General features: G+C 46.2%; 1 protein-coding gene across 4 annotated transcripts in view; it reads right to left on the bottom strand.

The window, feature by feature from the left end:
* Positions 1 to 20,830, bottom strand: part of TNC (tenascin C) — a 73,188-nt gene that overhangs the window by 28,926 nt on the left and 23,432 nt on the right. For 2 of the 4 annotated variants that reach the window (XM_038156476.1, XM_038156479.1), the window contains exons 2-11: positions 19,152 to 19,744; positions 16,982 to 18,202; positions 15,478 to 15,741; positions 14,343 to 14,458; positions 14,106 to 14,262; positions 13,251 to 13,520; positions 12,042 to 12,227; positions 11,191 to 11,280; positions 10,306 to 10,569; positions 557 to 829 (exon numbers count right to left, since the gene is read on the bottom strand). In XM_038156476.1, the coding sequence (XP_038012404.1) occupies positions 557 to 829; positions 10,306 to 10,569; positions 11,191 to 11,280; positions 12,042 to 12,227; positions 13,251 to 13,520; positions 14,106 to 14,262; positions 14,343 to 14,458; positions 15,478 to 15,741; positions 16,982 to 18,202; positions 19,152 to 19,614 (3,304 nt within the window). In that variant the 5' untranslated portion in view covers positions 19,615 to 19,744. The remainder of the gene's footprint in view (positions 1 to 556; positions 830 to 10,305; positions 10,570 to 11,190; positions 11,281 to 12,041; positions 12,228 to 13,250; positions 13,521 to 14,105; positions 14,263 to 14,342; positions 14,459 to 15,477; positions 15,742 to 16,981; positions 18,203 to 19,151; positions 19,745 to 20,830) is intronic. The other 2 variants (XM_038156477.1, XM_038156478.1) reach the window with 1 other exon arrangement.

A 20,830-nucleotide genomic window follows, 5' to 3' on the forward strand; every position in this document is an offset into this window, starting at 1 on the left:
AATGCATTTTATTATTCTTATTAGGAATTAATTTGTGTCCTCTCCTATATGAGAACATATGGAAGGTATTTGTCCTTGCCCTGAGTCAGGTACACACAACTTTACTGAGTCTGAATTCACACAGAAGCTACTGCAGAATTTCAGAGGCAGCTTCTGAAGGGTAAAAACTGAGCACTCTCAGGCTTTGATAATCTGGGCTGATAGAGGAATGATTTTTATAACTTCACCGGGCAACCTGGCCTTTCCCAAGCAGGCACAACATCCAGCTGGGTTTTGCTGTTAGTGTCAGCCAGGTAAGTGAGGAAAGGGAACAAAAAAAAAGCTGTTCTGAGGTGGGTGGGGGAAAGCAGGGAGGGAAGGGCTGCACCAGGGCACTGAAGCTCTGGCTGGGAAGCCTGACCATGAGGCATTTCTGTGCCAGAGGTGTTCAGCCAAGCTTTAAGGAGCTCAGGGCTGGTCATGCAAGGCTGCCCCAGCGAGCAGGACGTGCCCAGCACTCACAGGAGCTCGGGCTCGCATCTCTGTCAGAAAGAACGTGGAGCTGCAGGAGAGGTACCTGTGGCAGTCTCAAGAGAAAGGGGCTTGCTCCTGTAGCCCCGAGCGAGCCCCTGAAGGGTGATGGTGTAAGACGTGTTGGCCTTGAGGCCGGTGACATTGACAGAGCTCAGTGTCCCCGGGACTGTGACATTGCGGCTCTCCTCGGGGCTGCCAGCCTCCTGCACCTGCAGGACAAAGCTCTCATAGGCCCCGTCTGCTGCTGTCCAGGTGAGCTGGAAACCATCCCAGCCAGGCTCTGACACTGACAACTTCCCCAGCTCAGGTTCCTCCTCTGGATAAGGACAGAGAGGCAATCTGTTACTTGGGTTGCAGAGTGGTGCTGATGTCAGATTATTTAATGAGGTTCTGCGTTAATGAATTTCACATTTAATCAGGGCCACGGAGATGCCCCCCCTGCCCCCCTGCATTTACATTATCAGCTGCCTCAGATAACTTCAACAAAGTCTCTTTGGAGACATGGCAAAACACAACAGTGAGGGAAGAATTGTAACAATTAATAAATATTTAGAGGCTGCCCACAGAAAGCAGCTCTTAGAGAATCTTACAGCTATGAGTGCTTTATCAGCATTAATTAAATTCCCTATGAGATAAGTAGGTTTACTATGACAGCTTTAGTCAGTGTGATACACTGAGTTGTGAAACAACTTCAGTGCCATTCTGAAGTAACTGTGCTGTAAGGGTAGGAAAGGGTATGGTTTAGAGTAGTTGAGATTCAAATATTTATGCTTTTAATTGCACCCACTTGAAGGATACTGCTTATGGATGCTTCCAAACTATTTCAGATACAAAACAACAAAGAAGAGGAAACTGCCTCCATGTCTGCATGTCTTTAATGGATGTGTCTTCTTTTAGCTCATTATTCTACCCACAGAACCTTTCTGTGGTTGTAGATGGGACTTTCAGAGTTACTGATACTAATCTAAAATCAAAATGTTCATTCACAGAAATTAACATTCTCTCAGACCCCCACAGGGGTGGCCAAGGAAGCTGGGAGCCATCAGAGGTAACTGCTGCTGTTAAGTCTTTTTGAGTTGAGATCATTTGCTCAGCAAGAATGGAAAGTTGTTTGTTACAAAGGGGATACAACTGATTCCTTAACATTAACAGCCAGAGGGGAAAATGAGAGAGCACTGCCTGGTTTTTCTACCTGGAAACTCCTGTTGCTCTATCACTGACCTGTGGCCTCTGCTGATCTGCTAGCACCCTTCTGATTTATTTGAATTGTTGCACAAATGTGTTACAGTAAGAACAGAGCGTCTCTGAATAATCCCATTCTGCATGACTGAGAATTCATAAGAGATGCTGCATGAAGGGAAATGGATCTGATTTGTCAATTGTAAACTTCAACTTTCTGCACCTTGTAATACAGAAGTTAAGGGGACTCTGGAATAAATTAAATTTAGTCTCAGCAGCATCACTCATGTGGAGTTTCTCCCTGTAAAACCAGAGTGATTATTGCATGACTGCTCAAAGCCTTGGGCAGGCAGCTGGGGCTGGATGTTCAGAGGCTGAGCACTCATAGATCATAACAATCTTCAGTAAAATTCATTAACAAATCAGTAAGTTGCTACTATTCAGGAACAGAAGTTCTGCTGAGCTTTTCCCATCCTGTTAGAAGGAAAGAGTTTGTTTATGACATAATGACGATGTGCAACAACAATAAAAGAAATGCATTAATCCAGAGCTGTCTTCCTTGTCAGGAACAGAAAGGAGATTCATTGAGGCAAAATATGAATTCTGTCAAAACAGGGCTGTTATCTGGAAAAGAGAAAGCATGACAGAAAGGGAACTGATTGTATCAGAGATCACGATCTGTTGGTGGAAACAGAAACAAATAAAACAAATACATTTCCTTAAAATGAAAGTGAAAATAAAGTTACAGTAAAGTTAAACCTTTTAAATAGAAGTTTGGTTATAACAAGTAATGCAGGAATCATCACAGGTTGAAAGCAATTCTGATTTCTCTGAAAATGCTCAGTTTCATTCTCCTCCACGATGCAGAGCCCCTTTCCCTGCCATTTGTTTCTTATGCATGTCTGACAGAAAAGCAAACAACTCTCTTATGCTCTCCAGGGACCAAGGGGTTCTCCTGTGGAATCGTGCACCAAACAGGATTGCTGGGGAGCTCCAAAATCCTCAGCCATCCAGCATCCAACACAGACGACAAAGCAACCACAGTGTCACGGTAAAGATCAAGGGATGATGTTTCTTATTAAAAAAAAAAAACCAACAAAAAACCAAAACCAAAACCAGAGAGAGCAAACCATGGAGAGGTGAGACTGCTCTGTCTCTGTGAAATAATCTTTGTGTCTCTACATAGTTTACCTCGTGTTGGGAATTTGGTTTTGAGGGATGGACAAGTCCAGTCCTTAGTCTCCAGATCTGAGCTCACACTTTGGTGCTTTGGTCATTGTAGGAATGTGCCCCCTATGGACAGAGGGACAGGACTTTCCTTTGTCCCCCAAAAAGGAAAGAGCCCAGAATTTTCTCCCAGTGATCAGGTAGGAAAATCACCAATAGTACCTTGGGGACTTCACCTCAAGTTTGGGGACAGCTAATTGGCCATAAGCCAAAAGGTCCCGCCTGGGCCATTTAGTAGAAAAAGACAGAACAAAGAAGCCAAATCGCTTTTGTGAGGTGTTTTACCAGGAGCACAGACCTGTTGCACCTGGCTCGGTTTTGTGTTTGTTATTTTGCCTTTTATTACACCTTTTTTGTTCCTGACGCTGTCACATCAGCCTCCTGCTCCTTTTATGCCTCCCAATGAATGCTGAGCTGTTCTGGGGTATAACGTTTGGGTGTTGAGAGCTTATCAGATCAGCTCAAAACCCCAGGGAAAAATGTTATAGGTCATTATTGAACTCAGCCCCGTCACCTCATGAAATTCATGGAACAGGGCTAAGAGGTGGGAGTTTTTGGAAAGGTATCACAATCTTTTTTTCTCTCTGACACCACCACTTCCATGCCAAATTCCTGCTGTGTTTAAGCACAATCCAGACAAGCACATGCAGCATCTCTCTGTTCCCACATCCCTTATCAGCAGCAGATGCACCAACGTCTCTCTTTGCATGCAATTTGAAAAGAGAGATTCGATGCTGCATCACCTTAGCAGTGCATGGGGCATTGTCCATGCAGCACCACCCCAGGCTCTCATTCCATAGCTGTAAGAGTTTCATCCCATGCAAAAGTTAGAATGACCCAGCCAAGAGGAAAAGAATCACTCACAAAGCCTACAATCTGTACCAAAGCCACATGGAAATGAAGCTCTGGATTTTGAAGCATAAAAGGAACACGCAGCTGTGGATCCATGGGAAATACCTGTAGCAGCTAGAACTTCCAGGGACCAAGAGAGCTGGCATTGGGTACTTCCATGGAGGTTAATCTGGAAGTGTGTGCCAGCTGGGAGATTGGGAATTTCTGTTTCTCAAAGATTTTCCAGCAGAAATATTTCCTGTGCTCTGGTTAAAATGGACAGGCCTTTCAGAGTGATAGGGAACTGATCAAATACCTCATCCTGTGCTGCCCAGGACAGGGTGGAACTACTGGAAGTCCTGGGGGTTATGTTAAGGTCACAAAGAACCCCAGTGGCCTCTGAGCTGGGTGAGTGAAGGGGGAATAGAAGCAGAGCAGGAGAATCAGGGCTGGGGGATGTTAAATAACTGAGCTGGGGAGGTGTAGGGCTGGGAGGATCAAATGGTGTTTCACTGATTGATTCTCCAGGTGTGGTGACCAGAAGTGCTAAACAGAGGTAAATTGCAAGTTAAAATTTCCTGATAATAACCCCCCAAACAACAGCTAACACCTGCTCCAACACACTCCGTGTGCTGTGCATTGGGAGCTCTGAAAACAAGGCAAACAGAGGAGTTCTCCTGGTTTTGGAGACTGACTCCAGGCCTCGAGCAAACGGAGCAGCAGCACACACAGCCTGGCTCTCACAGAGCCACCCTGAGCAGCAGATCCAGAGTAGCAACCAGCAAACAGAGAGGAACTGGAATGCTTCCAGCTGGGAGCTGGCACATCCTCAGCTGATGGAAATCAGTTCTCTTTGATTACTTCCAAAGAACTCTGCTCATTTACATCACATTGGAACTCTGAGTATCCAAATATGCCCTTTGTCTTTCCTACACCCATCAGTGAATATTCCTGATACAAACCATGAAGGGAATTCATGCCAAAAATCACAAACACATCCAAACCCAGGCTGAGAAATCACAGCAGAAACATGCTAAAGCTCCTCATATCCTACCAAAAACAGGCTTGGAGGAGTTATCATCCATTGTGATACATGCAGAAGAAAGTACATTGTGATACATGCAGCAGAAGAGGCGACACACATTCTTGCCTAAAAACTAGGATAGAAAGAACTTAAAAAATATTTCTCATAGGACATTCCCAGGAATGGAATGGGGAAAGGCCTGGCTTTCAACATGCTGAATGATCTGTGGATATATCCTGTAGAACAGTCAGATTCTGGAAATCTGAGAGCTGTGGAGGTCACAGGCAATGTGTTTCTGATCCCAGCCACAAGGCACCGGGCAGGGGATTTCTCTGACATGCAGAATTATCTCCTCATTAGTGGGAAGCCACATAATTTCACACCTCGGTGACTTCCTTGCTTTCATGCTCCACTTGCATTCAATAAGAGAGAGCAAGTCATCCAGCACCATCCATCAGCTCAGCACAAATATCTACTCAGGATTCATTACATGTCTCCAAATTCACACATCCATCACAAAGAAATACATTTTCAGAGGAGCAAAATCAATTAGAAATGTTTTCAAATAGATGCAGAAATGTTATCTTGTAAATATGCTCTCAGGTAACTGCAGGTGTGAAAACATTGTTTTCTGCACACCTCTGGGAAGGAGAGAAGCCTGTAAGGCAAAGACTGATTTATATTTATATGTAATACGAATATTTATATTTAAATATGTCATTAATATTCTTGATTTAGATAAGAACTGCTCTTAAGTCACCCCTGACATGACGTGAACAGGCTCTGCCTATGCTGCAACCTGGAGATAAGCATGTTTCCATCACACCAGCACAGCTACAATGCTCACCACTGCCATCATCCCCTCTTTCCCAGTAACCCACTGTCAGAGCTGTTATCTGGCTGCTCCAGGGCTGCTCGTGGAACAAAGCAGGAAGGTTTGGAGCCATTCTGCAACTCCCAGCTGCTTGTGCGTCAGCACGTGCCAAGGAGGTCTTTCCTGTCCTGGGAACAGGCAAAAAAATTACAGCATGAAGAGCACTGGCTCTTGTTTAGTCTAAAAGTTGTTCATTTAACAGGCAGAGAGGTGGCTGGGCTTTGCTGGGCTGGGCTTTGCTGGGAGGGTTTCTGCTGAAGACAAGAGTGGGCAATCCAGTGGGGAGGAGAGGGCAGCAGTGCATCCCACAGGGACAGCTCCCCCTGGGAAACTGAACCCTGAGCTAGAAACTGAAGACAAAACCTTCAAAACTACAAGAAGCAACATAAAATTAGGGTGGCATTACACTCCTGATATAGTGAGGGTGTGTGAGAGAACCCTGTGTAAGATCAGTCAAAACTGGCAATCATTTCCCCTCATTTTCCCTGCACCACCCCACATTTCTCCCACATCCTTGCCTTTCCTAGCATAACCACACAAGGATTTGGTGACTCCAATGTGGATGGCAAATGCAGCAGCAGTTCAAGTATATTATAAAAAACCTGAGGGACCGACCACCTGTGTGAGATTTGAATTCAGAAATTTGCTGGGTTCACAAGTGGATTTATTTTATTGTGCCAACTTTGGCAGCTACATGGAGGTTGCCATGTACAGGTTGTCCCATGGGACATAGGGAATGTAATTCTGATAATTACCTTGGACTTAATGACTCCACAAATGAATTTGTGGGTGAGAAAGGATGGTTTTCCTCTACCACAGATAAAAACACACATATATCCCACATTAAATTTGTGTGTATCAGGGGAGTATGTGGCTTTGTGTACAAACAAACATGAGATGGACAAGTGGAAATGATATGAATACATGGAAAATACTCTGATACCACAGAAATATCAGTGTTCTTTGTTTAGCAGGCCGAATGCTGTAACAGATAATGGAAAATCTGGAAAACAATCAAACTGTAGAATAACAGGAACAGTGGAGCTCAAACACTTGATTTAACAATGAGGGGAAGAGATGGGCAGAAAAAACAGAGAGCTCTGGGAGCTTTAGGTGGGTGGGTGACAGCCAGAGAATGATTCACAGTGGTGAGATGAATGAGCAGAGATTGAAGCTGTGTAAAAGGGAAACTGGATGGATTACAAACATACACTCCTTCCCAGGCTGGAATACTTCTTACTGTCAGCTTAGGAAATAGCTCAATATCTCTTGGTAAAATCTCCAGGCTGAGCCTGCCTGAATATGTCTGTGGAGTGGTGTTGGCCTTTTGAGGAATTCCACTGGAATGTTTCTCTGGTGGTTTTACTAAAAAGGATACTCGTGACATTTCCCCAACTCCTTGGGATAGAGCAAGAAGTGTTCTGGATTACTTCTTGCTTCTGAATCTGGGATTTTAAATTATTCCCCAAGAGGGGCTCTCAGCCACTTTCCCAATCTCTTGTGTGAGACATGATAACCCAGCAAGGTTTTCTTTTTAGTCCCCTTTGGCTAAACCACTTTCCCCTCTCTTAATCAGCTGATTAAACTGGGCTTGCAGTGCCTGTGCACCTCTGAATTTCATGAAGAAACCACTGCAGCACATCACAAGCCAGAAATACTCCAGAAATGGAGTAGCTACCTCTAAAAACCCTCATCTTGAACTCGGGCTCCAGGTGCTCTCAGGAGGAGTCAGCTGAACAAATGGACAATCTTCCTTGGCAAATTTAGTTTCCCAGTGCTCAGCACTGCACTTTCCCATGGAACTGGCTCACCTAATCATTCTTGCTAATGTTCCTTTGAGTTTGTATAAAAAAGGGTGGTGCAATCTGAGCCTTGGAGAAGCCAGGAGAGGAAGAGGGGCTGACGCACACCACGGACAAGGGCCTCTGGTAAACAGCATAAATCTTGTGAAAAACATTCAGCAGAATGGAAAAGTCTCTTCTCCAAGCCATGCTCTGCTGTACAAACTCACTTCCAGAGGCAAGACAGTATCACATCCACGATTCATCAACAGTTGCTGCACAATCTGGGTCCTTCAGCACAGGAATTTGAGCTTGGCTCTTGGTTCCTCTAATGCTCACTCATTTATCTCCCCAGGCCTCTCATGGCTGATGTATTGCCATCCATCCTGCTCCAGGCCCCACATTGTGCTCTGCAGGCAGGGTTCCAGAGGCAGAGCAGGAGAGAACAAAGCTGCAGTCTGAGTGCTGGGCTGCTCGGAGCTGGGGACGTGCTCACCCTACAGATGAGCTGCTCATCTGCTGGGACATGCTCAAGGCAAGGTCCCTCCAAGGAGTACAATGGCTCCTTTAATTTCTGAGTCAAACCTTCGTGCGAGTGGGTGAGACCCTCCTGACACCTTCACTAGTACCAGAAAGGAGCTTCCTGTGGTAACTCAGCTTCCAGAGGAGCAGAGTGCTGCTCTCCAGCCCGTCCACACACCTTGGTTTTTAGGAAGTGTTGGTTTGGAGGCTGTCTAATCCCAGCTCCCAGGGGTTCACTGGGCAGGAAGGGCTCTGCTGTGACACCTCCATTACTCCAGCACAAAACTGCTGTGGGCTCCTGTGTTCACACACCACAAGTCACTAAAGCTGTGTGGTCTGTTCCCCTCAGGACCAAAAGGTCCCTCATGGAATTCTCCTGCATTCCTCATGCCTCTGGAGCAAAAAAACTCATTTCAGGGAGATCCTCTGGCTCAGGACTCAATGCTTGCATTAGGGTTACACTACATGGAGCTACAAGAGACAAACAAGCAAATGGAAATGTGAAATATTCAGTCTTTCCTTTTCAGCAAAATTTAGCAAACTTCACTCTGTAATCTTTGCCATCCCTTGAGTGCAGGATCAGGGATATCAGTTAAAAAAGACTTTGTCACTTGAGCTACACTTCATCCCTGTGAAGAGACAGAAGCAACAGTGACTTCCATCCCGTATTATGGAAGATTTTGTGATCTGTCCTTTGCTAGAGTTTCATGAGTTCTGAATGTTTCAGCTTGCCTCCACAAGAGAGGGCAAAACAAGATTGTCTTTAGCCTGAGGACTTGGGACCTCCCAAGTGCTGGAACATGGATAAAGAGGAGTGTCTTGAGGGTAGATTGAAAAGCAAACTGAAGAGACCACTTGTCTTGTACTGCCCAGGCTTCCAGAGAATTGCTGCTCCCTGTGCTCTGTGTTTGGATTTCTCCATTCCTACGTAGGAGAAAGGTCACAGAGCCAGGTTATGTCAACTGCTGCTCCCAGGAGCCCACTGCAGAGCCCTCTTTGTTTACTGGTGCTCTGAGTAAAGACATAAAACAAATACAGCAGCCAGATGAAGGTATTTCTGAAGAAAAAGAAAATAAAAGGCAAACCAGGAAAAAGAAGCCACCTTGTGAAGCTTTGGAAGCTGGTGCTGGAAAGACCAGGCTGTGAGATTCCACAGCACATTGTTTCTGCCTCTTCAACATCTCTGCACGCTTCCTTGAAACCTCTCAATCTTCCAACAGCGAGAGTTGGAAAATGGAAGCCTGCTCACTCCTGCCACACAAACCTACAGCTTCCTTTTTTCTGTATGTGCCTCAAAGCTTCCCAGTTTTTCCCTGCACTGGACACAGGCCTGACTTAGGCATCAAACAACTCATTCAGGACTGATGCTTTCCAGACCATGTAACTCTCTGATGGATTGCTGTCTCTATAAAGCATTGAGATTGCACTGCTGTGAGCACTGCCAGGGAATGTGAATCCAACTTTGATCATTTAAGCTGTGTAATTATTAATTTGTAAAATCCACATGTCTGGCATGTGCTCACCTCACAGATGGTCTTTGGGGAGAAAAGGATAAACGCCTTGGTGTCTGCTAAGGACAATAACTGTAGCCCAGCTGATTGTGATTTCCCCACCTCTGCTTGCTTAGAGCAGTCAAGCTTTGCCTCACAGGATTTAGGCTGAGAAACCTAAAGATTCAGGACTTATTTGTGTTCAATACGGACATATAATTCTCTATGAAACAAACTTTGGCTCAAAATGTTTCACGAAGGATAAAACCTTGCTCAGTAAGTCATCTGTTACTGGTCAGTGGGAGTGGTTTGGACAAATGGAGTTGGCAGAAACAGACAAATTTAAGGCACAGTACCCAGTGGAAATGGTGGCTTGGACCAGACTGGGGCAGGAGTCTTTCCCACTTTTGGATGAGAAAACTGGAATAGGGCAACATCAGAGCCCCGCTGGCTCTGCTGAGGGAATGATGGCCTGCTGTGAAGAGAATAAATTAGGCAGGAACAAACAAAGTTAAACATATCCTGCTTGCTCTTCCTCTTAGGTTTTTGGCTGTAGAAAACAAAACATGTTAGAAGACATGATGTACAAAAATACCCAGCCTAGCCCAAAACAAAGAATGAGTTCTACATCCATGCAGGACCAGTGCATGAGCTCTTTGTGAGGCCTCTCAAAGGATGAGCAAGAAATCATTGTGAACATGGAGGTGAACACAGCAGGGAGGGGCACACAGAGCTATCCTTCACTCTCTCATGCTGGCAGAGCTGTCTGCTCTGTAGGAGGTTCCCCAGACATGGATTAGGAAATCAGGTGCAGCTGTCCCTGGGCTAGTCCTTGCCCAGTGACCACCAGAAGCTGTTACTCACCCGTGGAGCCCTTGACAGTGGTGGGTTTGCTCTTGTGCCGTCCCTTCTCTGCCAGCAGGCTGATGGTGTACTCCGTGCCTGGCTCCAGCCCCCGCAGCAGGAAGGAGGTGCTGTCCACTGGGATCTCCACCTCGCTCTTCCTGCCGGAGGGGCCGGTGTAAGCCAGGCGGTAGTGGTCAAACTTGGCCACTGGCCTTCTCCAGCGGAGCGACAAGGTGGTCTCCGTAGGCTCGCTGACTTCCAAGTCCTTGGGGTTATCAAGATCTACAGGGGAAAAAGCAAGCAAAGTTGAGGTGTCTTTGAACTGCCCTGTTCAGGCATCTGTAGAGGAGCATCTCCACTGGGGGTCTGGCAGCAGCTCAGGATCTGCCCACCGTTGGGACCTTTTGAAATGGGTAGAGGATGATGCTGTTCTCCTTTACAGACAAAACCAGAACAAATTTCTCCCACTTACACTTGAGAGGCAGAAGTAAAGCCTTCAGATAATTCACCTGGGGAAAGGGGGTATTGTGTGAAAAATTCTGGATTGGAAGGTCAGTCAGGAGTACTGCAACTTCTCTTTGTCACATCAACATTTTGGCCATCACCATTCCTGCCAGAAACCCTCACAGATAGAGGATGGCCAGAGTGATCAGTGCAAGTATAATTATCATTAAGGAGCTCACCTGGAGATGAAACTCCCAGAACATTAAGAGGAACAGGAAAAAGAAGTCAGATTCAGAGATCATGACCTTTGTGGGAATTTTTTTGTTTTCCTTGAGGGGAAAAGTAGCAAAATTAAATAAAGAACTTTCTAAAATATCTCTTCCAGCATCTCTTAGAAATGGAAGAGTGACTCCACCTGAGTTGCCTTCTCCAGAGCTGTAAAGGGATCAGGACACTCACCAGTGCCAGCATTGATGGTAGCAGGAGCACTTTCCCTGTCATTCCTCACTGCTGTCACTCCAATGCCATATTCAGTTCCAGGCCTCAAACCTACGAGATGAGGAGAAGAAATATAAGTTCCTGTGCATGGAATATGCCTGCAGGCATTTGTTGGAAAAAGGAAGGCTGAATGGATGCAAAGTAAGAGATCTGCTTTCCTCTATGCAGAGAATTGAGGTTTCTGTTGACCCTCCAGCTGACAAGCTGCAGACTGGCACCAGTGGATCCCACCCCTGCCTGCACATGAAAATGCCTCTTGAGCTCAGGATGTGAAGCCACTTCCACAAAACTGCTTAAAATTAGGGGAACTGATTTGTTGGATTCAGGGATGCATGTGGAAGTGAAATGGTTTAATATCTTCTGCTGCCTGGTAAATCCATTTCACATGGCTTTCAATTCAGTTTGGTGTACTGAAATAATAGAATCATGGAATAGTTTGAGTTGGAAGGGACATTAAAGATCATCTTGTTCCACCCCTGCCAGGGGCAGGGACACCTCCCACTGTCCCAGGCTGCTCCAAGCCCTGCCCAGCCTGGCCTTGGGCACTGCCAGGGATCCAGGGGCAGCCCCAGCTGCTCCGGGCACTCTGTGCCAGGGCCTGCCCACCCTCCCAGGGAACAATTCCTTCCTAATATCTCATCTAATTTCAAATTTCTAACCTCTTGTCCCCCCCAAAAAATGTGCTTCAGATCACTCAAAACTTATTTGTACCTCTGATGTATAGTGACCACAAGAACATTCTTTCTCCATGTCCTGTGCCCTGGGGTGACAAAAACAATGTGACATTAGTGACAATCTCTCCATTCCCCTACCTGTGAGTGTAGCTCTGGTTGTGGCCTGGCTGCCCTTGGGCACTGTGATCTCCACGTGGTCCCCACCAGAGATGGGGGCAAACTTGATCCAGTAATTATCGACATTGGCGTGGCTGTTCTTCCACTCCAGGGTGATGCTGCTGTCAGTCTGGGACACCCGCTTCAGGTTCCTTGGAGCATCCAGGTCTGGAACCAACCAAGCAATAAATAAATAATTAGGAATATTTCTCTTGTGACAGCAGTCTCTTGTGACAGTGCTTTTTAGAAGGTGAAATGACCCATAAAGCTTACTCTCACATGATCCTGTTATGTCTGAACTACAAAAACCAGAGGTCTTCTAGCATGAAAAGCAGAGTTTACCAGATTCAGTTCAAGAAATTTAACTTCTATCTCCTGAGACAAAAATAACATTTTAATTTGTAATAATTAGTTTTTATTATAAAATGGGTTTGTGGAAAACCATACTTGGATGAAAATACTGTTTTCCTTTACAAATACCTCAGCTTTCAAAAGTTAAAAAAGAACTAGTCATCTCTAGAATTACAGTAACATCTTGCATTCATGGCTGGAGGGATCTCTAAGTCTCAAAAAAAAGGTGAATATTCAGGAGAAATTCAATGAGCTTTCATTTTTCACACCTACAGTAGCCTCAAATCCTGCTCCAAAATAACAACTGTATTTTAGGATGAAAAGGGATGTAATTAGCAGCTCGCTTAATGCATCAAGCCTTGATAACCTGCTAAAGGACCCACTCTTTCAAAAAACATTCCCAGTACCACTGAGGAGCGCAGTAAATTTATAAAAGAATGGCAGGAAATATTTGCAGAACTGAAGAAAAAAGAAAAACCAGTTCTCTGCTTCTAAACTAATTAGGCAAAGAGAAATAAGATGGAATAGGAACTACGGAAGATAATTAGCTCATCAGACAGACAAATGATCCAGAGGAATTTGCTTTTTGAAGATGGGATTTAGGGTAAAAGACACAATAACCTAATTCCCATTTTTAAAATACATTTAGATTCTTGGGGGGCGGTCTAAATATTTTGGTTAACCAACAAGGCATAAAATGCACAGAAAATTATTCTCTACTTTCATGTACCTCTAAAACTGGGCTGATTTTGTGTTGATCAGTAACTGCCAACTCCAGCAACAAGACACAAACAGCTCAGGAGGATGGGTGGTCCCTGTGGCACCTTCCCAGCCCCTCACCTGTGACAAAGACTTCCTTCACAGGGTCACTCTCCATGTCCCCTCGACGAGAGACGAGCGTCACCTCATACTCCGTGTGTGGCCTCAGGTTGCCAATGGAATATTGGTTCTCATCTTCAGAGAGGTCAATGGTTGTCCTGTCTCCTGGAATGTCCTTGGGGCCATAAGTGAGCTCTACACCTTCAACTTCAGCCAAGGGCTTGGACCATGTGATGAGAGCTGTGGTGTCGGTGACGTCTTTGGCCTCCACCTGGCTCGGGGCATCAAGCTCTGTTACCAAGCAAAAGAGAGGGAAAAAAGGGTCTTTAAAAAGGAATCTTGCCATGAAAAACACCCATATTCTTATGCTTTTAATTGGTGATTCAGGGCAAAGTTAAAATTAGTATCCTCATTTATGCTCTTTCTTTGGTTCCTATACTTCTAGACTCCAAATGGAATCAATCCATCAGAAGCAAATCCATCAAAACTCCTTCAAACCAGGAGATGCCAAAAGAATGACAAGCAGGAACCCTAAGAGCTTCCCCACCTTCTCACTCCCTTCATGCAAATATGACCAGGATGAAACAAATTCTAGGAAAGAATTCTAGTTCCTGCTGAGGTACATCTTGAAAAAGGAATAAAAGTGCATGCTGCCTACGACCTTCTAGCTGGACATAAATTTCCTTTCTGCTTCAAACAGGTAATGTGAAGAGGAATTATTTTTTCCTCACGTATTCATTAGGGACTCCACTCTTTCCTTCCTCCCCTATTAACTCACAATGTAGAGCTTGGCTTTCTCTTTGTTTACAAACCCCCAAACAGCAGAAGTTTTGTTGGTGGCCAACTAAAACCAGACCAAATACAGGTTGTGCTTACTTGTGGTGATGACTTTGGACAGTCCTGGTCCTCTGGTGTTGTTCTTCACTATATGGATGGACACATTGTACTGCTGCCCAGGTGCCAGACCTGGCTGCATGTAGGATGTCTCTGGCCTTTTCAAGCTGCTGGTAATGTCACCATTATCATCCTTTTTCTGGAACACATGGGACAATCAGTGAGTACAGACATAAAAATATGGGATTTTTCATTCTATACGTGAAACTGCTTCCTCACCATATTATGGAAGACCAGCTCCCAGCCATCAAAAGAAAAGTTCAGAGGGTCCCACTCCACCTGGACGGATGTTTCCCGAACAGATTTGAATCTCAGACCTTCTGGAGCAGGCAGATCTGTGGCAGAAGAAAGGGATATTCTCACATGAGTGTCAAATTCCCATAAATAGGGCACTGGGGTGGGACATCTTTCCACTTCTAGAAACATCTGCCAGGTGGGGATCTGCAGATGAGGTGGTTAAAGTCTTGTGGTTAAACTGTCCTCAGATACAGTTATTGCGGCTTTGGAGAGACTTTCCTGAGCTGATTATAAGTCACCTTAGAATTAAAAGAATTTTACTCTCTAAATCTCTTTTTTGTGCCCTCTTGAAAGAAGCCTGGTGTTAACTCTGGAAGTTGGGAGAGCTGAATCCTGCCCCAGCTCCCCAGAAATGAGCTCAGTGACAGAAGTCAAAGAGCACCTTTTAATATTGGGATGTTTAGATTGACAGTGATGTGCACAAAACAAAAAGATGAACAACAGAAGTACAGACAGGCAGATAAAAGGTAAGATGTAGTACATCACAGTAAAGATGCAAAATGAATATAACCTCTACTTCAGCCAAAATAGTTTGGATTCAAGTCATTTCATATTGCTCTTTTATATGCTGCTACATTTTTAATTTTTTTCTTGGGAAGAATTACCAGATTTTTTTAAATGAACATTACACTAAAGAAATGTACATTATAATAAAGAAATGTGCTATTTAATAAAGAAGCCAAGGTTCTTAATTCACAAAGACATCATACTGGGAGACATTGAGAGAGAAGAGCTTGTGAACTGTGCTTTTAACACAGTCCCTGGTATTGGAAAAATGTTGAAAATGGAAATGTAGAAGGCTGTTTTTTCCAGGCCAACATTTGAATTGGAAGTAGAAAATACAAAAGAAATGATATCCCGGAATGTAAATCAAAAAACGGAATGTAAATCAATATATCTGAACTGAAAATAAAAAATGCAGAATAAGTACTACCAAGAAAGGGATGCAAGTCAACACATATGAAGTGAAAAGAGAAAATACAAAATATGCAACACCCCAAAAGAGGGATGCAAATGAAGTAGACAAAAGGATGAATACAGGGAATATTAAACTCACATGTGGCTACCCTGGCGCTGACTGGAATACTCTTCTTGTTTTTCAGGATTGCAAAGACACGGATAAAGTACTCCACCCCTGGCTCCAGCTCGTGGATGGTGGCAGCTGTGTGGTTTCCTGGCACGGTGAACTGCATGTCCAAGCCCCCACTGCTGGTGGGGACGTAGGTGACAAGGTACTCGTTGACGAGGTTCTCATGCTTCCACTCCAGATTGACAGTTTTATCTGTCACGTTGGTCACAGTCAGCTCAGTTGGAGGAGACACTGGGAATGGAGGAGGAAAAAAAAAGCCAAGCCAAAGTTATAAGAAGTTCTCAAGGCTCAGGAAATAATGACTTGCCCAGTTTTACATTTTCCCAGGAGCAGTTCCTAAGGCTCATCTCACACGCAGGGAATGGGGAAGGCATGTCCCAAAAATTAGCTGCTGAGGAAAGGAATGCTCAGCTGATGGAGACTACAGACATTTCCAGAAGCCAATTTCTGCTCTCACACTTGCACACAACCTCTGGCTGACTGTGTTCCAGCTGCTCCTCTCATGGCTGCAGCACAAGACTACTATAGCTGGGTCCTGAGGGATTCAGATGTTTAATTCAATTGCCAGCAGCATGTGATTGTAGAATTAAAAGTCCTGGGATGTGCACAGATTTTCCAAAGTAAAATAAAACATTATTATTTGAGTAAATACTTGCAATAGATCTGCCTGTGCAAGATCACAAAGTGGGGCTTAGGCACTTTCCAGAAGGAGGAGGTGAACAATAGGAATTTCTTTTAAAGGGTATTCATTGTCTTTTATAGTGTTCCCAACCCCAAAGTACTCTTTCATTACCAAAATTTAGTTTTACAATTTCTCCCCCAGGATCTACTAAAGAAAATGACCTCATTTATGGTGTTTCGCCTGTCATTATCAGGCTGCCAAAATTTTCTATCAATTTCCATAGAGTCACTGGTCCTGGGAAACCAAGCATGTGACTTTATAGCTAAGTTTCCACTCCAGCTGATCCCACGATTTCCCTGTAAGCTTCTGTAAGATCTAATATACACACATCCATATACATATATACATATATAAGTACACACACATGTGGAGAAGACTCTGGATTATTTCCCTTCTCTCCTTAGCTAGAACAGCTTCTTTTAGCTTTTTTTCCTAGCATAAAGAGGTACTGTGAGAAACTGAAGGGTGATGGTGACAAATCCCAGCCAGTACTGGCTACAGCACCAGTGACATTTGGTGGGAGCAGAAATGGAGGTGACAAAGGCACTGCAACACCATCAGCAGCCTGTTGTATTGGTGACCACCAAAAGTCACCAGAAACTGCTACACAACTTAGCCCTGATATTTCAGGATGCCAAGAGCTACTGTTGTTGTTGCATCTCTCATCCTGCTATTTGGACTACGTTGGAAAAGCAACAACAAGGCCCAGATCTATGGAAAACCTTCACAAAGTGTCCAAGGCTGTTGGCTGGCCCAAGGGGAAGCAGTTCAGAGGGACACTGCACCTACCATCAGAGCAGTCATCCCCGATGTAGCCATCCTCGCAGACACAGCGTCCGTCCACGCAGCGGCCCGCGTTGTTGCAGTCGTTGGGGCAGGAGCGCTCCCGGCAGTCCTCACCCATGAAGCCCTCGTGGCACACACAGCGCCCATCGATGCAGCGCCCACGCCCGTGGCAGTTGTTGGGGCAGGCCAGCTCGCCGCAGTCGTCCCCTGTGAAGCCATTGTCACACTCGCAGCGCCCCTCCACGCAGCGCCCGCGGTTGTGGCAGTCGTTGGGGCAGCGCAGCTCGGCGCAGTCCTCGCCCGTGTACCCCTCGTCGCACACGCACTGCCCGTTGACGCACAGCCCGCGGTTGTGGCAGTCGTTGGGACACCGCAGCTGGCCGCAGTCGTCCCCAGTGAAACCCTCATGGCACACGCACTGCCCATTCTCGCAGTGCCCGCGGTTGTGGCAGTCGTTGGGGCAGCGCAGCTCCCCGCAGTCCTCCCCAATGAACCCCTCGTGGCACACGCACTGCCCGTTCTCACAGCGCCCGCGGTTGTGGCAGTCGTTGGGACACCGCAGCTCTGCACAGTCCTCGCCCAGGTACCCCTCGTGGCAAACGCAGCGCCCACCCACGCAGCGCCCGCGGTTGTGGCAGTCGTTGGGGCACCTCCTCTCACTGCAGTCGTCACCCACAAAGCCCTCGTAGCACACGCACAGCCCGTTCTCACAGCGCCCGTTGCCATGGCAGTCGTTGGGGCAGGTGAGCTCCCCGCAGTCCTCACCGGTGAAGCCCTCCTCGCAGAAGCAGGTGCCGTTGACGCAGCGCCCACGGTCGAAGCAGTCGTTGGGGCAGATGAGCTCGCTGCAGTCCTCGCCGGTGTAGCCCTCATCACACACGCACTCGCTGTCCACGCAGCGCCCGCGGCCGTGGCAATTGTGGGGGCACAGGGGCACGCTGCAGTCGTCACCCACAAAGCCCTCGTGGCACAGGCATTGCCCGCCCACGCAGCGCCCGTGGGCACCGCAGCCCTGGGCGCAGAGCTCCTGGCCGCAGTCCGGGCCTGTGTAGCCCTCGAAGCACACGCACAGCCCGTCCACGCACTTGCCCTGGTCGTTGCAGTCGGAGGGACACGAGGCCTGGCTGCAGTTGGGGCCCTTCCAGCCGGGCTCGCAGACGCAGCCGCAGATCTCGATGCTGTAGTTGCCGTGCCCGCTGCAATAGGGCGTGGTGTCCAGGCGACCTGTACCAATGATCCCAAAAGTCATTACTCCCAATGGCACTAGGATGCCTTTGGTTAGTGTGGCACATATGACCCAAAAGGGCTGATTTTTCTAGTTCCCTACAGGACATCGGTTTTTAAAGTTTTTAAATGAGAATGTCTCTTTCTTTCTCCAGCTAGATTTACTTTACCAGGAAAGCTTTAATTCGCTCTAATGCCAGGAAAGATCCCCTTCCAATGACTTGGTAATTAAGCATGCTGGATTCCTCTTCCCTTCTCAAAATCCTCTCCCACTGACTGAGCAGCTCTCCTGACTGCTTCATTAGGGCATGCACCATGGAACATCATTCATCCATTCACCCCAGAACACAAAAAGTCAGGCAGCACATTGTGTCATCAGCTGTATCAGCAACCAGGAGGCTGCTCTGAGCTCAGAGGGACACATCGCTCCAAAGAAGACTTGTATTTCTTCTCTTATATGACCAACTTCTTCCCTCAATTTAAAAATCAACCAGACAGACACATTTTTCCCTCTTCCAAAACTATTTGTGCTTGCCTATTGCCTTATGTCCTGCTGTATTTTTATTGGTCTCTACTAAAGAAAACTTGGAAGCAAAAATGGTTACATTGGCAGCTTCCTCAAGGGGACAAAAAGTGGAGCCAAGAGCTTGGACTGCGAGTTTTAATCTTAACTCCGACACAGATTTACCATGTCCAAGTGCTGTCCATGCTCAATGCCACAGCTACAAAGGGTCCCAGTTCAGCTCCTGACCCACAGATCCATCAAGCTGTGGAACTGTGAATGAATGTACCTTGCACACTGGCCAAACACATTCCCAGTTTTGATTACGTTTCAAATTTAAGAGGTTGACTTGTGCTCATTCTTGAAAGAGACTGGAGTATCACTCTAAACAACATCTACAGCCAGCACAAGAATTTCCCCCAAGAGCAGCTCCCCAGCCTGCCTTACCTTCTGCTGCCTGGGAATTAGGACAGCATCCAGCCCCGCTGGCACACTGCTCCCGCAGGGAGGAGACCAGCCCCTCCAGCTCTTCTAGTCTGCTCAGCAGATCTTTAATGTCTGGGGCAGCTGCACAGCCACAAGCCCGCCGGGGAATGTTAATCCTGTGTGTGAAGACAATCTGGTTCCCCTCATTCACCGTGTGCTCCTCGTAGTTCTTGACGGGCTCAATTTCCGCCTTCAGGTCGGCGTCGCCGCTCGCCGAGTCCAGGTCCACGGAGCAGAGGGAGCCAACAGGCAGCTTAATATTGTAGACATGGTTGAAAACCACAGGTTGGTTATCCTCTGGCAAGGTCACGTTCAGCCCAGTTTCCCTCTTCTGCCGGATAATTCTCTTGATGAGTCCCCCAGTGACGTGCTGGGACAGCAAAGCGAGGATGGCACAGGCCAACACCCGGCTGGGGAGTCCCATTGTGGTGCCCGGTTCCCTTTTGAGGCTGAGAGGGTCTTAGGTCTGCTTGGCCTTTGTAATCTGCACCAGAAATTGGAGAGCCAGCACAAACCAAGCTGGAGATCCTTTTCTTTCCTGGTGCGTTTGTTCCCTAAAAGAAAAAGGAACAGTGTAAGGGATTAACAGCAGCTACACCACCCAGCAAAGGTGTGACACTGCTCGTGTGCTGCATCCTCAGAGAGGAGAACCCTCACACTTCACCCAAGCTGCTGATCTTGCTCTGATGTATAACAACAGTGTTTTTTCAGGATCTCAATGTGATTCTGAAGGAAATGCCACCAGACATGAAGAAAGCTGCTGTTATTTCCAGGTTAGAGCAAATACAGTGGGTTGTAGAAAGTTTAACAGCCTCAAGCAGAAGACCGGGGCAAAGATGCCTGCTGACTCTCAGCTCAACTGAAAACAGAGGTAGATAAAATAAATATGTGTTCTGTTATTATTTAACCAATGTTAAGTTCTGTATTTCCTTCACCTCTCCACTGCTTGAAGGCTGCTCAAGGTTGAACCATGTAAGAAGCTCGAGACATTGTCAAAAGGTGCATCGACACCACCAAGCTCACTCTATCCCTTTTCTATATGTTTTAAATTACTCCAAGATTGCTGTGGAACCTGAACTCCAGGGCTTGTAGCTCCATAGTAAATTCCACAATGTGATGATTTATCAAGAGCATGAAGATAAATGGAAGTCTCTGCAGGTGGAAGGTTCTGGTGTCACTGGTTGTATCACAGGGATATTTTAGTATAAAAGTAGTGAGACACAAGAGAAGCAGAGACTCTAACAACAGAGACAGCAATAAAACTACATGTATAAAAATGCCTTTTTAGCAGCCAATATCCCTTTCCATCAGGCAGCATTTCCCACTGTCTGATCTTTCTTCAGCTATAGCACAATAACTCGTGTACAGTTACATGCACCTGGCTGGGCTCTACAGCTCTCCCTGAAACTCATTCCTTTCAATTAGCTCCACTATTTCCTCTTCCTCCTCAGTCTGTGCCTGTTCCTTTTCAGTGGAGTGAGCCAGGGGAGTGGAAAGACATCCATTGACTTCCATGCAGGATCAGCCCCTCAGCACGTAGAGTGAGGAGCCAGAGCAGTAATGGACTGCCTGAACAAGCACACCTAATAAATGTCATCTCAGCATTTGTTTTCCTTCCCACTCCCAGAAGAGCTTGGTTT

This window comes from Motacilla alba, chromosome 17 (genome assembly GCF_015832195.1).
Source record: "Motacilla alba alba isolate MOTALB_02 chromosome 17, Motacilla_alba_V1.0_pri, whole genome shotgun sequence".
NCBI classification, from domain to species: domain Eukaryota; kingdom Metazoa; phylum Chordata; class Aves; order Passeriformes; family Motacillidae; genus Motacilla; species Motacilla alba.